Here is a 16,031-nt window from a genome sequence, read left to right as displayed (position 1 = left end):
TCAGGGCTCTGGGCAGGCCAGTCAAGTTCTTCCACGCCGATCTCGAAAAACCATTCACTTTGTGCACGGGGGCATTGTCATGCTAAAACAGAAAGGGCCTACCCCAAACTGTTGCCACAAAGTTGGAAGCACAGAATTATCTAGAATGTCATTGTATGCTATAGCATTAAGATTTCCCTTCACTGGAACTAAGGGGCCTAGCTTGAACCATGAAAAACAGCACCAGACCATTAGTCCTCCTCCACCAAACTTTACAGTTGGCACTATGCATTCGGGCAGTTAGCGCTTTCCTGGCATCCGCCAAACCCAGATTTGTCAGTCGGACTGCGAGATGATGAAGCGTGATTCATCACTCGAGAACGCGTTTCCACTGCTTCATTGTCCAATAGTGGCGAGCTTTACACCACTCCAGCTGACACTTGGCATTGTGCATGATGATCTTAGGCTTGTGTGCGGCTGCTCGGCAATGGGAAACCCATTAGATGAAGCTCCTGACGAACAATTCTTGTGCTGATGTTGCTTCCAGAGGCAGTTTGGAACTCGGTAGTGAGTGTTGCAACTGAGTACAGACGGCTGTCCCGTTCTGTGAGCTTGTGTGGCCTACCATTGAGCCGTTGTTGCTCAAAGAAGTTTCCACTTCACAATAACAGCACTTACAGTTGACCAGGGGAGAAATTTGACGAACTGACTTGTTGGAAAGGTGGCATCCTATGACGGTGCCACATTGAAAGTGACTGAGCTCTTCAGTACGTGCCATTCTGCTGCCGGTGTTTGTCTATGGAGATTGCATGGCGGTGTGCTTTATTTTATACACCTGTCAGCAACGGGTGTGGCTGAAATAAACAAATCCACTAATTTGAAGGGGTGTCCACATACGCTTGTGTGTATATATAGTGTATGTTAATATACGTCACTGGGAAAGTAAATGGACTTTCTGGTTTCCCTTCTTGTTTCTGTCATGTTCTACTGTGAGATTAACTGCTTTATGGTCTTTGCCTTTTTGCCAAATCAAAAATGTTTGTCTTGGAAATTTCTTTTTTTTTAGCAATGAATTATGTAAAAAGTTCAGTAGCTAGGTATGTACAAATATCAAGCTGTTAAGATTTTTACTTATGTGAGCGTATATGGATATTTTATATTAATGTACTGATGGTCAAGATAGTGGGTTGGTTGTGTGGTTATCAGCCTTGTTTTGTAATTTGCCTCAGCGGAATTATGTCTACTGCTGTCAATGAGCTGTGCGAGAGTGGCAGAATTCAAAGTGCCTTGTGCAATATCTCATCACTGAAGCAAACAGCATGCAAAGTGTGCCTTCCTGAGTAAAGAGAACTCCACTCCTATATATTCAAGAAATAAAAAGGCATGCTTTTTAATTTAGACATTTGTACTATTGTCGTTGTTCACCCTCAGTTGCGATATTTTCTGTAGCGCATTTTTTAAATAGATATTTATGGTGTCAATACTTTGGAATTATTTTGTAAATACCTTATGAGTGGATAAAAAACGTAAACTATGCTTAAAGATGAACTTTGTCATTAAAATTAAGGACAACATTTGACTACACTCATCGGACTAATACTTGTACCAATATTCATAGCCTACTACCAGTAGTCTCAAACAATGATTTTAACTCGAAAACATCAGATCCGCAAACAAATGTCGAATAGTGAAAACAATGATTTTTTTTTATACCTCCAGATTGGTTTTGACACTGGTATTTTCTGACTCATCACCAGTCTGAGCCCCTCTACTTTTTAGTGCTTGTGGATGTTTTCTATTGGTGCAAAGGTGATATTGCTTGACACACGGCAAGACTGACATGAATGGTAGCCAATTGCTGAAACGCGCCTGCCCCTTCTTTCTTGACGACATACCTGGAGCTCCAATCACACCTTAAAACCGGGAAGGGCTGGTTCGTCACTAGTTACCATAGCGACTAAATCATAATTATCGCTTAAACCTAAACCCTGCCTGTTTCTGTAATGTATTTTAAAATCAGATTTTAACCTTAACCACACTGCTAATCTTACGCTTAACCTTAAATTAAGAGAACATATCTTAACAAAATCATGAATTGTTACCATATAGACAGTTTACATTGTGGCTGTGGTAACTAGTGACAACCGAGGGGCTGGGTTTGTTGACAGGAAACGTGTGGCGCGCTATCGACTTTGTCAGCCAGCTGAGCCTAGGTGGCTTGTAAGCAATAAACGGAAGACAATTCAGCCATTTATTCATCAAAGACTGTCGGTTTGAACTATGTATTTTAAGACCGATCCAGAACAAAGATGCAATGGAAGTCGATACTGGTTGGTCTCGTCGTACACAGACTGACTTTCAGTTGTCTACTATGGCTAGCATTTGGACTGGGACCTAGCTGGGGGTTCAACTTCCCCCTAAATTTACATTTGAACAAATTACAACTTTTCAATGAGGATGATGGGACATCCTCAAGTGACAATTCATGGTCACAACGAATACACGGCCATGGAGACGCACAAAGCAGGACCTCTTGTGCCAAACTTGGTGAAGAAAATTCACCAAAGAAGTCGTCTTACCTTAGCCTCTTTGAAGGGGACAGGGATGAGTATGACAGGAGATATAGCTCCTTCCCGGACACACTCAAGTTAAAGATGAAAGGCATGGCCAAAGACATGTTCTTCTTTGGATATGACAACTACATGAAATATGCCTTTCCCGAAGATGAGCTGAATCCCATTGACTGTCAAGGGAGAGGTCCCGACGTTCTCAACCCGTGAGTATAGGCCTAGAACTAATCTGGTAACACACACGTGCAATTTATTATTAGGTTGGTAGACTGCCCTGTCCAACTAGCTGAAGTGTGTGTCCAGTGTCCATTCATTATTTACATTGTGACGGATGATGTTAAATGTGTGGTTATTGTAATTTACATCTATCTGTCATGCAGGACTTGTTATCAAATCTGATGTAAATAGCTAACCAGATACAGTTACTGTAAGGCTGGTGTTCTATTTGCTTGTCTGCTCTATCTACTTTGAGTGACATTCTTTTGAATCTGATAACAAAAGGCACAAAGAAAGTGCACAGCTGGACGAAACTTAATTTCTCTCAAGCTGAAACAGGGTCAATCCATTTAACTTGTTAAGTTTGTGATCAAGTTGAATGTGGTCCCACAATTCCCACCATGGTGTTTGCATTATTGCCTACATGTGCATGCCCTCAATTATTGCCACGCCTCTTTTATGTTTCACTACTGTTGTTTCAGGTCAAACATCAACATCAATGATGTCTTGGGAAACTATTCATTGACACTCATTGACACTCTAGACACACTACTGGTAAGCAGCTGTATTTTCTATTCCTGTTTCATTTGTGTCAGCTTTTAGGATAATGGTATTAAAACGGTTTAGGAAGCATTTCAATGATCCTGGTAATGTTTCTCGCTCCAGGTGCTGGGGAATGTGTCAGAGTTCCATAGAGCTGTGAAGTTGGTGATAGACACGGTATCTTTCGACAAGGACTCCACTGTGCAAGTGTTTGAGGCTAACATCAGGTATAAATGTAGTATCTGTATTGACTAACACTTTTTTTTTGTTAACTCAGTGTCAAGTTACAGATGTAAAGATGAGGCAAACAGCTTTACAACCACAGTGGAGTTGTAGCTCATATTTCAGGAAACCACAAGTATAATTTTGTAATCTTTCCAAGCTACAAAGAAAACAAAAAATTGCAGGTGCTGTGGCAGAGGGAGGTAGGGGGTGTTTATTGTTTAAAGTAGGGCAATGGTAGCTCTAATCTAGTGGTAGGAGCAGAGTTCAATGCATCTATCTCTGAATCCTAGCTACCTTAATGTTTAAACAAGGACTGCCTTCTAACTTCTCTTGATGGTTGTCTCATTTGTTCATTCCTTGGCCCTCCAGGATCCTGGGTAGTCTGATCTCTGCTCACATCCTCCTGACCGACCCCAAGCATCCCTTCGGTGACGTGGGCCTGGACGATTATGACAATGAGCTACTACACTTGGCCCACGATCTGGCAGTCCGCCTGCTGCCAGCCTTTGAGAACACCAGCACAGGCATCCCCCACCCCAGGGTGAGAGGAGAGCTGCATGGGTAATGGCCTGGTCTGTCCTGGGTTCTTAACGATTTGACAGGCCTGGCTTTGCAGACCGGGGAAATACTAGACAGGTGGAGGTAGATCTAAGACCATTAAACAACAACAGAGGTCCACTATCAGTCTTGATGTTTACTTCATCTGTTGTTTACACAATGTGTATATATAACGAGCACAACTATGCCGTACTGAAATAACTGTAATGTTCTTCAGTGACTGATTACCCTGTCACTTAATTTCCTCAGGTGAACCTGAAGAGTGGTGTCTCTCCAGACAGCATCAATGAGACTTGCACATCTGGGGCTGGCTCCCTGCTGGTGGAGTTTGGCATTCTGAGCCGTCTGATTGGAGACTCCACGTTTGAGTGGGTGGCCAGACGGGCTGTCCGAGCCCTGTGGAACCTGAGGAGCAACGAGACAGGCTTGCTAGGTGAGTAGAGATCATCTTTGTAGTTTGTATGTAGATGTTTGCTCATGTGTAGCTGCATCTTTCTTTCTTGTTGTATCTCACATGGTTACCTCTTCTCTTCAACACTCAGGGAACGTGGTGAACATTCAAACGGGACAGTGGGTTGGCATGCAAAGTGGCCTGGGAGCAGGGATGGACTCCTTCTACGAGTACCTGCTGAAGTCTTACATCCTGTTTGGAGAGAAAGAGGACTACTTGATGTTCCAAGCTTCGTATGAGAGCATCCAGAACCACCTGAGAATGGGGTCAGTCCTGTGCTTGAATTGATGAGGGTGTGTTTGTGTGGATACGCGGTGTTCTAATGGTTGTGTGTTGAATGACTGGCTATATTTGAGATTATATTAGTAATGTGGCGGCATGTTGTTTAGTGTTGATCTATGTTCTGTAAAGGTTATGTGTGTGTCGATAATGGCCTGCAGGAGGGAGTCATGTAATGAGGGAGAAGGGGACCCTCCACTCTACGTCAATGTGAACATGTTCAACGGCCAGATCATGAACACCTGGATCGACTCCCTGCAAGCCTTCTTCCCTGGCCTCCTGGTAGACATCTCTCTCACTCTCACACTCACACTCACTCTCACTCTCACTCTCACTCTCACTCACTCGGGAGCAGTACAAACCCTGCATATGTCCTCAACCTACAATGTCCCAATAAATGTTGTTCAGTAGACTACCTTGGTGAATGTTCAACCTGACAGCGTTACTACTGTTTATGATTTCCCTGTGTCTGTGCTCTGACCCCGTGTCTGTGCTCCGACCCCGTGTCTGACCACCTCAGGTGTTGAATGGTGATGTTGAGGAGGCCATTTGCATGCATGCCTTCTACTATGCCATCTGGAAGCGCTTCGGGGCCCTGCCGGAGAGGTACAACTGGCAGCTACAGGCGCCCGACGTGCTCTTCTACCCCCTGAGGCCAGAACTGGTGGAGTCCACCTATCTCCTCTACCAGGTACCAGTGCTTCACATGCATTGGAGACAACATTTGATACAGAATGTTTGTTAGTTTTATTTGTTTTGAGCTGCTTTGAGTTGAGCTATTTCATTTCCCCTCACAGGCAACGAAAAATCCTTTCTATTTGCACGTAGGAATGGATATCCTTGAGAGCCTGGAAAAAAATGCCAAAGTCAGGTATAAGTCGGGTCTTTGAAAAACACTTACTTTTATAGAGTTAGGAAGTCTGTTTCTACTGTTCCCTAAACTGATGTGTGGATATGACAGGTGTGGGTATGCCACTCTTCACCACGTGGTGGACAAGTCCAAAGAGGATCGCATGGAGAGCTTCTTTCTCAGCGAGACCTGCAAATACCTTTACCTGGTATGTACTTTACTTTACTGACTTTATTGTCCCCATGGGGAAATTGTTGCAGTATCATATACACGTTTAAAGTGCCAATTAAATACAGTAGAAAACAAATTGACAATACAACATTCATATCAGTTACATGCCAATAGAAAGAGACTATCCTGCTAGCCTTACTGGATCAATAGGAACATTAGCCTGAGCTGTTTAGTACCTGTACTGTACTGTCTGAAAATACCTTTACCTGGTATGTACCTGTTCTGTCTGAAAATACCTTTACCTGGTATGTACCTGTTCTGCCTGAAAATACCTTTACCTGGTATGTACCTGTTCTGCCTGAAAATACCTTTACCTGGTATGTACCTGTACTGTATGTTGATCAGAAACTGGAACAGGCTTTTCTGAGCTAATAGAACCTGTCATTCTAGTTAATCCTGTGACACTCTCCTTCCAGCTGTTTGATGATGACAACCCCTTGCACAAATCAGAGAACAAGTACATCTTCACCACAGAGGGCCATGTGGTGCCTATTGACGCACGCTTCCGGGAGAAGCAGTGGAATGACCTGTTCCCCTGTGAGGAGGGAGTGGTGACAGACCAGGAGACCTCCAACGGGTCATTTTCTATCAACAATAGCAATGTAATGACCTCTGATATATAAATATATATTACCCTGACACTGCCTGCATTATCAAATACTGCAGCTTAAAATATACAGTAATGAATGACATACATTTCTTTATGCTAAATAAGCTCAAGCATATTTGAAATATGCAGGGTTAGGTTGTTGATAGATTACCTATTTTTAATTTTTCGTACAAATCATCCACTCTCCTCTGCTTCCTTTCTTCAGTGTGACAGGGTCTCTGAGGAGCGGAGGTACTCCCTGCCTTTGAAGAGTGTGTACATGAGACAGATCGATCACATGGTGGGACTGTTCTGAGGAGAGATCACTGCTGTGTCTGTCCTTAGTTTGTAGACTCACTCACTCAGGCACAGCTTGTTGTGTGAAGAGGACAGAGGGGAATAGACCCTTATCGTCTCACCTCACCCTGCTCCTCTACCGCTCTGCTGCTCAGGACCAAGGTGGACAATACTCTCTAGGACCTTTTTAAATAGCATTTCATTTTTTTTTGTGGTATTGTTTTATAATATGCACCACTTAGCTTTCAGAAGGGGAAGTTTATTTTGTAAAGGACAATTAAAAAAAAAAAATAATTCTCCAGTAAAAGGTTTGCTGGAATCCTGTTCCACAACATTTTGAATGTGACTCATTGGGTGTTTGGTGTCATTATAACTGGGATGTTTTGGTTGAGGAATGAATGAAGCAGTGATGAGGGCTTTAGTGTTGGAGCATTGGTTTGGGTGTGTAGCTAGGTGTTCTGAACATACCGCCGATCTGTGAACTATTATTGGGTTGAGGGAACAGTGCCATCCAGATACCTGTTTAATGTCCACAGCATCATTTTAAGTGCATTACGCAAACAAATAGATATACAGGGTGATTAGTGCCTCACTAGGATTGTCACAGTTGTTATGTTTTCAACTGATAACTCTTCTGAAGCCTCAGCTTCTGAGGCATCCTGTTATCTTTTTTAATTCAGTATTATTCAGGTATCTGAGGTGAATGTGTGATATATGCATCTCTATCATGCAATTGTCTTGCAATAGGCAGGTGGATGTATGTCATTTTATGTGCCATGACAGTGAGATTTACAGTCACATGAACCATTGTGCCTTAGTCTTTTTGGCTCCTTATTAATACAGACTTGAAACGTATTAATACAGACTTGACACCTTGTTAATGCAGACGTGACACCTTGTTAATGCAGACGTGACACCTTGTTAATGCAGACGTGACACCTTGTTAATGCAGACGTGACTTAATATAAAAGCCAAGATGGTTGTGATAAAGTGAAATAAGTTAATAACTTCCATTCTGTGACCAGTCTAGAAGGTGGAAATCATTCCTCTTTAGTACAATATTATTGCCACTTCCCGTGGGTTTAAACAAAGCCATAAAGTGTGTAATGTTTTTTTTAAGGTTGTGTAAGAGTATCATGTCTCTATTGAACCATTAGGAATTTCTATTCCTAGTATTCATATTCAAGGAAGGGCTATTCATGCGGATATATACCGGTTGTGCTGCTTTGTTGGTTCATTTTGCTGTATATTCCAAAGAGTTAGTACACAGCAGTACAGGATGTGTATGTGGACGACCTTGTGCAAATGGTCCTCCCTTAGGCAACCTTCCCTTGACTTAATGGTGCTAACAGACTATGTCAAGTACCAGTATGTGGGGAGGAAACTCAGGGATTCTTTTTTGTGATTGTCTTCTTGACATCTTGTTTTGCCTCTGTCTTGTGACAATTCTCAATTTTTTTGTCTTAGATAATCTAATCAGGACTTAACTTTCTTCTCTCAGGTCATCTTGAGGTTTAACTAAGTGGGCTTTTGACCTCTACAATACTGTTCAGACAATGCTGTAAGAATGGTTTTCTCTTAATGTCAGAAAAATCTATAAAAAAAATGTGTGTGAAATAAATGCCAAGTACAGAACGTGACAATACTGACAGGAATTCTTTCAATAAGTAGTTCAGAGGTTAGTTTTCTACAGAAGCTTTAATAACTCAACATCTGATTCACATTTCACAGAAACATCCTTTGTCTTTTCAGTACAGAATGTGTGGCCCAAAGACCTACAAGGCATTCAAATTGGTTTGTGACCAAGCGACAAACTTAAAAATACTGCATTTTTACTACAGTTGCTCATCAGTTAGAGATCTACATACAAGTTACCCTTACCTTTGCAATTCTTTGATGTTTGACATAGAAAAATGAACTGGTCCGATTTCATGTTGCATTGGTCCTCTTCAGTAGCTTGAGGTCTTTCATATTGTGCCCACTATACTTAACAGCTCAATCTTTGTTCTAGTATGCCTTATCTACACTTAAAACCCATTTTTGCTAATGAATGGGTTTTGTAACTTATTATAACACAAGTTGAAGTGCGTGTGCAGGTGGAGGCCATCTTGTTTCCGTCTCGTTTCCGTCTCTTATGGCTTTATATGCCAGTTACTGGAGCGTAGAGATGATACATTGCCTTACACCTATTCACATTTATTGTCTGGGAGAAGAAGCACTTTCTGCTGACCGAAGGGTCGATGATTCAACTACAGTTCCTATTCAAGACTTTTAAGAAAGGATGACAGCTTGATTATGATCGACTTATAACAGATATGTACAGGACAGATCATCTGACGTTACACCTCCCTTAGGGCTCGTCAAGGTCTCAAATTAACTGAATTGTCTTTGGTTATGATGCTGCGTTGGACTGTATGAATTCATGTCTGTGTATGTGTGTGTAGTAATCTATTGGAGAATGGCAGCTCGTAGAGACAGTTTCTCATCTTGGTCCGGTCTTGAGGAGATTGTTGCCCGCAGTTTGAAAGGGGGAGGAGATAGGAGTTAGGCCTGAAACAGAGGAGTGTTTAGAGGAGATAACAACGTGTGTGCCATTGGGTGGGTGACAGAGAAATTATGTGCTGATTCATAGTGAGTTGTGTGTGTGGCGCCTGTCAGGTAAACTATAGTTTAATATGGGGCTTTGGGATTCGATGGGCAGAGGTAGACAATCTCTCAGTATCCTAGTATAGTCTAGACCAGAAGAGTTCCACTCACCTATATGGCTATACGGTGTGGCTCTTAGAAGAGACCACAGCTTTTTAGGTTTTCTTTGATGATGATGTCAGTTACGGCGTCAAACACAAACTTGACGTTCTCTGTGTCTGTGGCACAGGTCATGTGTGAGTAGACCTCCTTGATATCTCGCCGCAAGTTCAGGTCCAGGAACTGGAGTTTGATGTAGTTACCAGCATCCTCATAGGTGTTGGGGCCTACAGGGAATCAAACAACATTTAGGGAAATAATACTTACAATACTGTCAAAAGAGTCAACAAGAGCTGAAATCAAAGCTGGCTTATGCTAGGAATGACAAACACAATATGCAATAGTTAAGAGCTGACATTGGTCTAACATCAAAAGAACATTGAGAAAACGCTGAGTGTTCCAAGGAGAATAGGCTAGTGGCAGATCTGCTGTTGTGAGCCCACCGTCGTAGTCGGGGAAGCACATGCTGAGGTGAGCCTTCTTGATCTTCTCGGTGAAGACATCTTTCTTGTTGAGGAAGAGTACGATGGAGGTGGCAATAAAGTAGCGGTGGTTGCAGATACTGTTGAACAGGTGGAGACTCTCGTGCATTCGGTTCTTCATGAGGAGAGAATCACACAGATGGATTACATGCATGAAACAAGCTAATGAAACTGATTCTTCTACAATTCATCTCTCCATGAGATCACAAAGCCGCTACTCTGACCACTACTCTGTCCATACAGTGCCACGGTGACTACCATTGTCTTCCGTCAGATGGCATCATTCTAACGTGACAAGCATCTCCAGGAGCCATCAGTGCAGACAGCCGCCGCTCTATCTGACGTGAGACAATGCAGTGACTACCTCAATCTAAGTGTCTATGATGATATCTCACCACTTCATCCTACAGTGACTCCTTCAATCTAGTGTGTATGATGATGATGCTGATATCTCACCACTTCGTCATCCTCCACCAGCACCATGTCGTAGGCGCTCAGAGCAGCGATGAAGATAATACAGGTCACTCCCTCAAAGCAGTGGATCCATTTCTTCCTCTCTGAGCGCTGGCCGCCCACGTCAAACATCCTGCAGGACAACGAGAGAGAGGCAGATGTCAATGTTGATCGCCAGTGTTATTACTATATTATTACAATGTTATGGTCATCTAAGATCATTAGATTTCTTAAAGATAATTGTTGCTTTTCAATGTTTTTGTGATTCTGATCAATGGGGATTAATGCTGGTATAATTGTCTTGCGTTGTGTTTTTAGCCTCACCTGAAGTTGAGATCTTTTAAGCCGAACTGGGTCTCTATGATACCAGTGGTCTTCACCCTGGATCGCAACATGTCCTGCTCAGTGGGGATATATCCAGGCTGGACCAGCCTCTCCAAGTCATTCAGATAGCTAGGTGGGACACAGAGAGAGAGAGAGGGGTTACTTCCTACTCAGTAGGGGTATATCCAGGCTGGACCAGCGACTCCAAGTCATTCAGAAAGCTAGGTGGGACATAGTGAGGTTATTTCCTGCTTGGTAAGGATATATCCAGGCTGGACCAGCCTCTCCAAGTCATTCAGATAGCTGGGACACGGAGAGAGTGGTTATGAAAAACCACCTTCATCTGGTTCATCAACAGACTAGTAAGAGAGGACAAAGCTCTTAGGTGCTAGTTTCCCAGACACATACCCTGGTCCCGGACTAAAAAGCATTCACAATGGAGATCCTTCATTCAAAGAGTGTTTTAGTCCAGGATTTAACTTAATATGTGTCTGGGAAACCAGCCCTTTGTGGATATGATGTTGTGCTGTCATGGGGAAAAGGGAACGGGGATGGGTTGGTCCAGTCCAGGAGAGTGAACCTACTATCCAGCGGAGTCGTTAAGCTGGTACTCGGAGGCCCTGTCGTAGCATGCCTGGATGCCAGTGTCCTTCCACAGCCGGATGATGATGTCAGACAGCTCCTTGGGCATGGAGCCCTCCTCAATGGTGTCTGCTAGATGCATGAGCTTCCTGGAGTCGTCCTACAAACAAACACGCAGACACAAGCAAGTACAAAATCATACCTCCACACTTAGATTGCGTACTATACCCAGTTTGACAAAGGAACATCATATCCCAAATAATATGATGCCTGGCTTGGTTATGTTACGTAATCCATCTGTCTGAATAGTGTTCTGTAGAACAACGTTTCCCTAACTTGGTCCTGGGTGCACGGTTTGGGTTTGCCCTAGCACTACACAGCTGATTCAAATAATCAAAGCATGATGATGAGTTGGATATTTTAATCAGCTGTGTAGTGCTAGGGCAAAAACCAAAACGTGCTCCAGGATCGAGTTTGGGAACCCTGCAGTAGACAGTCAGTAACTACCTGCTGAGCGGAGTCACCATAGCCAATGTTGAGTTGAGTCATACCCTTTACAATAGCCATGATGGACTGAAGGGTATTGCTGTAGATGATGGTGACAAATTCCATAGACTCCTCAAGAGAGTAACCATCTTGATGGATAATTCTGTTGTGAGAACACAAGAATCCACAAATTAATTTGATTGTTTAGACACTGATCCTTTTATGACATTTAACTTGGTACAATAGTGTTACTAGACTCACTTCATCTGTTTGACGATTGTGCTCTTTCCTGATTCTCCAGCACCTATGCACAAGTGGGGAAAAAAAGTACACTTATTTAGATCTCAGGTACTGTATGTATAAATGACAGCCTGTGGTAGGAGACCATTATTTGGTGCATGGCAAGGTTTTGGGAGGGTGTAGATCAGCTCTATAGAAGTAGGCATCACATTTATAGTACCAAACATGACCACTTGGCTGCAGTGTTAAACTATCTTAGACCTGGATTACAAAAACGAGGGGCAAACAAGGAAGTGACAGGTCACAAAGTGTACTCCCTTATTCTATTTCACTTTTCACCTTTTCCACCTTTCTTTAACTTTCCTCTGCAACTATTCCCTCCGTTCTTTCCTGACCTGTTATGGTCCTCCCTGTTGAGTTGGTGTGTACATTGGCCCACAGAGGAGCCACACAAGGGCACCAAGCTCATTACTCCTGTCCTAAGCCCCTTCAAAGCTGATGTCAGGAAGAACTTTCTCTATCCCTGACCTATATTGTCACAGAGATACAGTATGACTCACTTTCCTGCTGCACCCTCTACAGCCGTCATGGTTATTATTCTCTCCAGCTTCCCATCTATGTCCATCATTGTTATTAGTTGACCCTGCTGCACCTCTACAGCCATCATGGTTATTAGTTGACCCTGCTGCCCCTCTACAGCCATCATGGTTATTTGTTGGCCCTGGTGCCCCTCTATAGCCATCATGGTTATTAGTTGACCCTGCTGCCCCTCTACAGCCATCATGGTTATTAGTTGGCCCTGCTGCCCCTCTATAGCCATCATGGTTATTAGTTGACCCTGCTGCCCTTCTACAGCCATCATGGTTATTAGTTGGCCCTGCTGCCCCTCTCCAGCCATCATGGTTATTAGTTGGCTCTGCTGCCCCTCTACAGCCATCATGGTTATTAGTTGGCCCTGCTGCCCCTCTACAACCATCATGGTTATTAGTTGACCCTGCTGCCCCTCTACAGCCATCATGGTTATTAGTTGACCCTGCTGCCCCTCTACAACCATCAGGGTTATTAGTTGACCCTGCTGCCCCTCTACAGCCATCATGGTTATTAGTTGGCCCTGGTGCCCCTCTACAGCCATCATGGTTATTAGTTGACCCTGCTGCCCCTCTACAGCCATCATGGTTATTTGTTGGCCCTGGTGCCCCTCTACAGCCATCATGGTTATTAGTTGGCCCTGGTGCCCCTCTATAGCCATCATGGTTATTAGTTGACCCTGCTGCCCCTCTATAGCCATCATGGTTATTAGTTGACCCTGCTGCCCCTCTATAGCCATCATGGTTATTAGTTGACCCTGCTGCCCCTCTATAGCCATCATGGTTATTAGTTGACCCTGCTGCCCCTCTATAGCCATCATGGTTATTAGTTGGCCCTGCTGCCCCTCTATAGCCATCATGGTTATTAGTTGGCCCTGCTGCCCCTCTACAGCCATCATGGTTATTAGTTGACCCTGCTGCCCCTCTACAACCATCATGGTTATTAGTTGACCCTGCTGCCCCTCTACAGCCATCATGGTTATTAGTTGACCCTGCTGCCCCTCATCAGTCACCATGGTTATTAGTTGGCTGGGTAACTGCTTATGTAAAAAGGACTTTATAAAATGCATTTGATTGATTGATCCATGTCAGGGAGAGACACACACTAGCTCACTCTCTAATAGAGTGTCTATGAGGTGTTGAAGCCCCTCAGGGACAGTGTCAACAGAGTACTGTGCTGAATGTTCTTCTGTCAGCAGAACCACCTTAATCTGCATGTGTTCCATGTGTTCACTACATGGCTATTACAACTCAGGAATCTACAATCAATGTTGTTCCTAATCAAGTTTATGATGACATGAAAGTGCTCCCTCTGTCCTGTCTGTCTGTCTGTCTGTCTGTCTGTCTGTCTGTCTGTCTGTCTGTCTGTCTGTCTGTCTGTCTGTCTGTCTGTGTTTCTCTCGCTCTCTCTCATCCCCTAGATACTTGCTAAGACTTTCATGAAGTTCATGAAGTATTGGTGCAGGGTGTTAGGTTAAGGGTGGATGTTGGGGTAATTAGGTTAGGGTGTGTGTGCAGTAGTGTGGGGTTAAGACTTCTGTACTGCAACAATTGTTGTTTGAGGATTACCAGGGGCTTGAGGTGAGTAATTACTAAAGTGTTCAGAACAATAGTGTGAAAGCCAGGGGGGATAAGCTACAGCCTCGGGCTCCTGCAGAGTGACCAAGGTTGCTTAGCCTCACCGTTGTTGCTAACGCAAAATGTAGTACCTCTGAATATCAGCATTTACAGTCAATTTAGCGTATGTTGACAAGAGGGTAAATGTATTTGGCATAGTAATCCTATTAGCTTTGACATTTACTTTTGATTGATCCACAATAAAGACAAAATCATTACAAAATAATGAGTTTGCAAGGCTGGTAAAGTCTAAATTACAATCCAATTTGGTTTAGGGCAACTGCATGATTACCAGTATAATACGAAGAGACAAGATAACGTTGTCTCTGTCTACACACCTGCATTATTCAACACCACAGGAGACTAGTATGGACAGGATCTTCACATCTCTCTGAAGGCTAAATGACAGAGGACAAAACGATCTCTATCCCCATCCCTCTTAGGATAAAAGGTGCTATCTAGAACCTAAAATGGTTCTTCGGCTGTCCCCATATGAGAACAATTGGAAGAACCCTTTAAGGTTCCAGGTAGAACCCGTTTCATTCCAGCTAGAACCCTTTTGAGTTCCATGTAGAACCCTTTCCACAGAGGGTTATACATGGAACCCAAAAGAGTTCTATCTGAAACCAAAAAGGGGTATCCTGTGGGGACAACCAAAGAACCCTTTTGGAACCCTTTTTTCTAAGAGTATAGTAGAGTCTACTCAGCAATATAAACATGGGATTACACACTTAGGGTCAAAAGGTTGCTTTTAAGAAAGAAACCTTTTCACGTTCTATTAAATACTAAGGAAGCCATCCCGAGCAACAGACCTTTGACCAGATAAGACTCAAGCCAATCACTGGACAATCACATAGGGCCTTAGAGCCTATGACTCATTTAGTGCATAGTCTGGATACCAGGTTATGATGAGGCACCCCATAGAACACCCTCCACCCAGGCCCTTCCCCAGAGCAGAGGACCAGAGGGCCAGACAGGCAGACATTACCCAGAAGCAGCAGCTTGACTGTCCTGGCGTCCTTCTCTGCGTCCTCCTTGAGTTTCTTCTCAAGTTCTTTGGAGTGCTTATCCTCTGCGCTCGCTCCGGCCCCCATGCTCACACCCCGGCTTCAGCCCTGTAGTGCTCAAAACCAAATAAACGGGGAAAACCGTCCTAGCTGATCACCTAAAGGGCCGACTGGTGTCGTCAACTATGCAGCTGGCACGTCAACTGCTTTTAACGAACACCGGAGAGGCAAATGATTGAGTGTTTTCAAGTCTTAGAGAAGATTTTAGGCATCCTCTGTCCACCTGATCAGAGATGGCCAATAGGGCACAAGGACAGAAGACTCCTGGGGCAGGGGGAACGAGATGCAGGGGTACATGGCGTATGAGTGACCTAACCTTTTTTAGGTTGAGGTTTAGGAGGACTTTGCTGTGCTCAGCGGAAGATGCACATCGGCTCAAGTACTTATCTGGCCTCAGCTGCCTTGATAAGAGTGAGGGAGGTAGAAAGACATCTATTCATCCACTGGCCTATGTTCCATGAGGAGTAAAATACCTTAGTAAGTAGTAAGTAAGTGAGGTAGAAAGAGGCAGGGGGTGAGAGCTCTAACACAAACAGGAAACAAGGTGTACAGTTGATCAGTGTACAATGATGCATGCTATCGCTTGTTAATGAGAAGCTCACCTATAGTTCCCATTGTTCTACAGAACACTGGTCTACAGCAGGGCAGAGGTAGTTACTG

The 16,031-nt window shown here is 43.7% G+C and overlaps 2 protein-coding genes across 2 annotated transcripts; one reads left to right on the top strand and one right to left on the bottom strand.

Annotated features, from left to right (window-relative positions):
* The first annotated feature begins 1,628 nt into the window (after positions 1-1,628).
* Positions 1,629-8,430, top strand: LOC115207464 (ER degradation-enhancing alpha-mannosidase-like protein 1). Its single transcript, XM_029774545.1, has 12 exons — positions 1,629-2,755; positions 3,248-3,320; positions 3,432-3,535; positions 3,903-4,074; positions 4,341-4,524; positions 4,634-4,808; positions 4,983-5,103; positions 5,342-5,512; positions 5,619-5,692; positions 5,783-5,879; positions 6,319-6,504; positions 6,718-8,430. Exons 1-12 carry the CDS (start codon positions 2,289-2,291, stop codon positions 6,805-6,807), a joined length of 1,914 nt encoding a protein of 637 aa, XP_029630405.1. The 5' UTR covers positions 1,629-2,288; the 3' UTR covers positions 6,808-8,430.
* Positions 8,431-8,467: 37 nt separating this feature from the next.
* Positions 8,468-15,555, bottom strand: LOC115207465 (guanine nucleotide-binding protein G(t) subunit alpha-1). Its single transcript, XM_029774546.1, has 9 exons — positions 15,293-15,555; positions 12,122-12,164; positions 11,882-12,023; positions 11,377-11,534; positions 10,793-10,921; positions 10,472-10,601; positions 9,977-10,130; positions 9,546-9,760; positions 8,468-9,338 (listed from the first exon to the last, which is right to left on the bottom strand). The coding sequence occupies exons 1-8, from the start codon at positions 15,396-15,398 to the stop codon at positions 9,570-9,572; spliced, it is 1,053 nt and encodes a 350-aa protein (XP_029630406.1). The 5' UTR covers positions 15,399-15,555; the 3' UTR covers positions 8,468-9,338; positions 9,546-9,569.
* Positions 15,556-16,031: the final 476 nt, after the last annotated feature.

Source organism: Salmo trutta, chromosome 14 (genome assembly GCF_901001165.1).
Source record: "Salmo trutta chromosome 14, fSalTru1.1, whole genome shotgun sequence".
Classification (NCBI taxonomy): Eukaryota; Metazoa; Chordata; class Actinopteri; order Salmoniformes; family Salmonidae; genus Salmo; species Salmo trutta.
Note: the sequence above shows the minus strand (reverse complement) of the source record. Positions and strands in the feature narration are given on the sequence as shown.

Excerpts from the sequence above, each read along its gene's own strand:
- LOC115207464 (XM_029774545.1), top strand. The coding sequence starts at position 2,289 with ATGCAATGGAAGTCGATACTGGTTGGTCTCGTCGTACACAGACTGACT. Across the intron at positions 2,756-3,247 it reads GGTCCCGACGTTCTCAACCC|GTCAAACATCAACATCAATG; the intron begins GTGAGTATAGGC and ends CTGTTGTTTCAG. Across the intron at positions 4,809-4,982 it reads CAGAACCACCTGAGAATGGG|GAGGGAGTCATGTAATGAGG; the intron begins GTCAGTCCTGTG and ends AATGGCCTGCAG.
- LOC115207465 (XM_029774546.1), bottom strand. The coding sequence starts at position 15,398 with ATGGGGGCCGGAGCGAGCGCAGAGGATAAGCACTCCAAAGAACTTGAG. Across the intron at positions 12,165-15,292 it reads AGTCAAGCTGCTGCTTCTGG|GTGCTGGAGAATCAGGAAAG; the intron begins GTAATGTCTGCC and ends ACTTGTGCATAG. Across the intron at positions 11,535-11,881 it reads ATGGTGACTCCGCTCAGCAG|GACGACTCCAGGAAGCTCAT; the intron begins GTAGTTACTGAC and ends GTTTGTTTGTAG.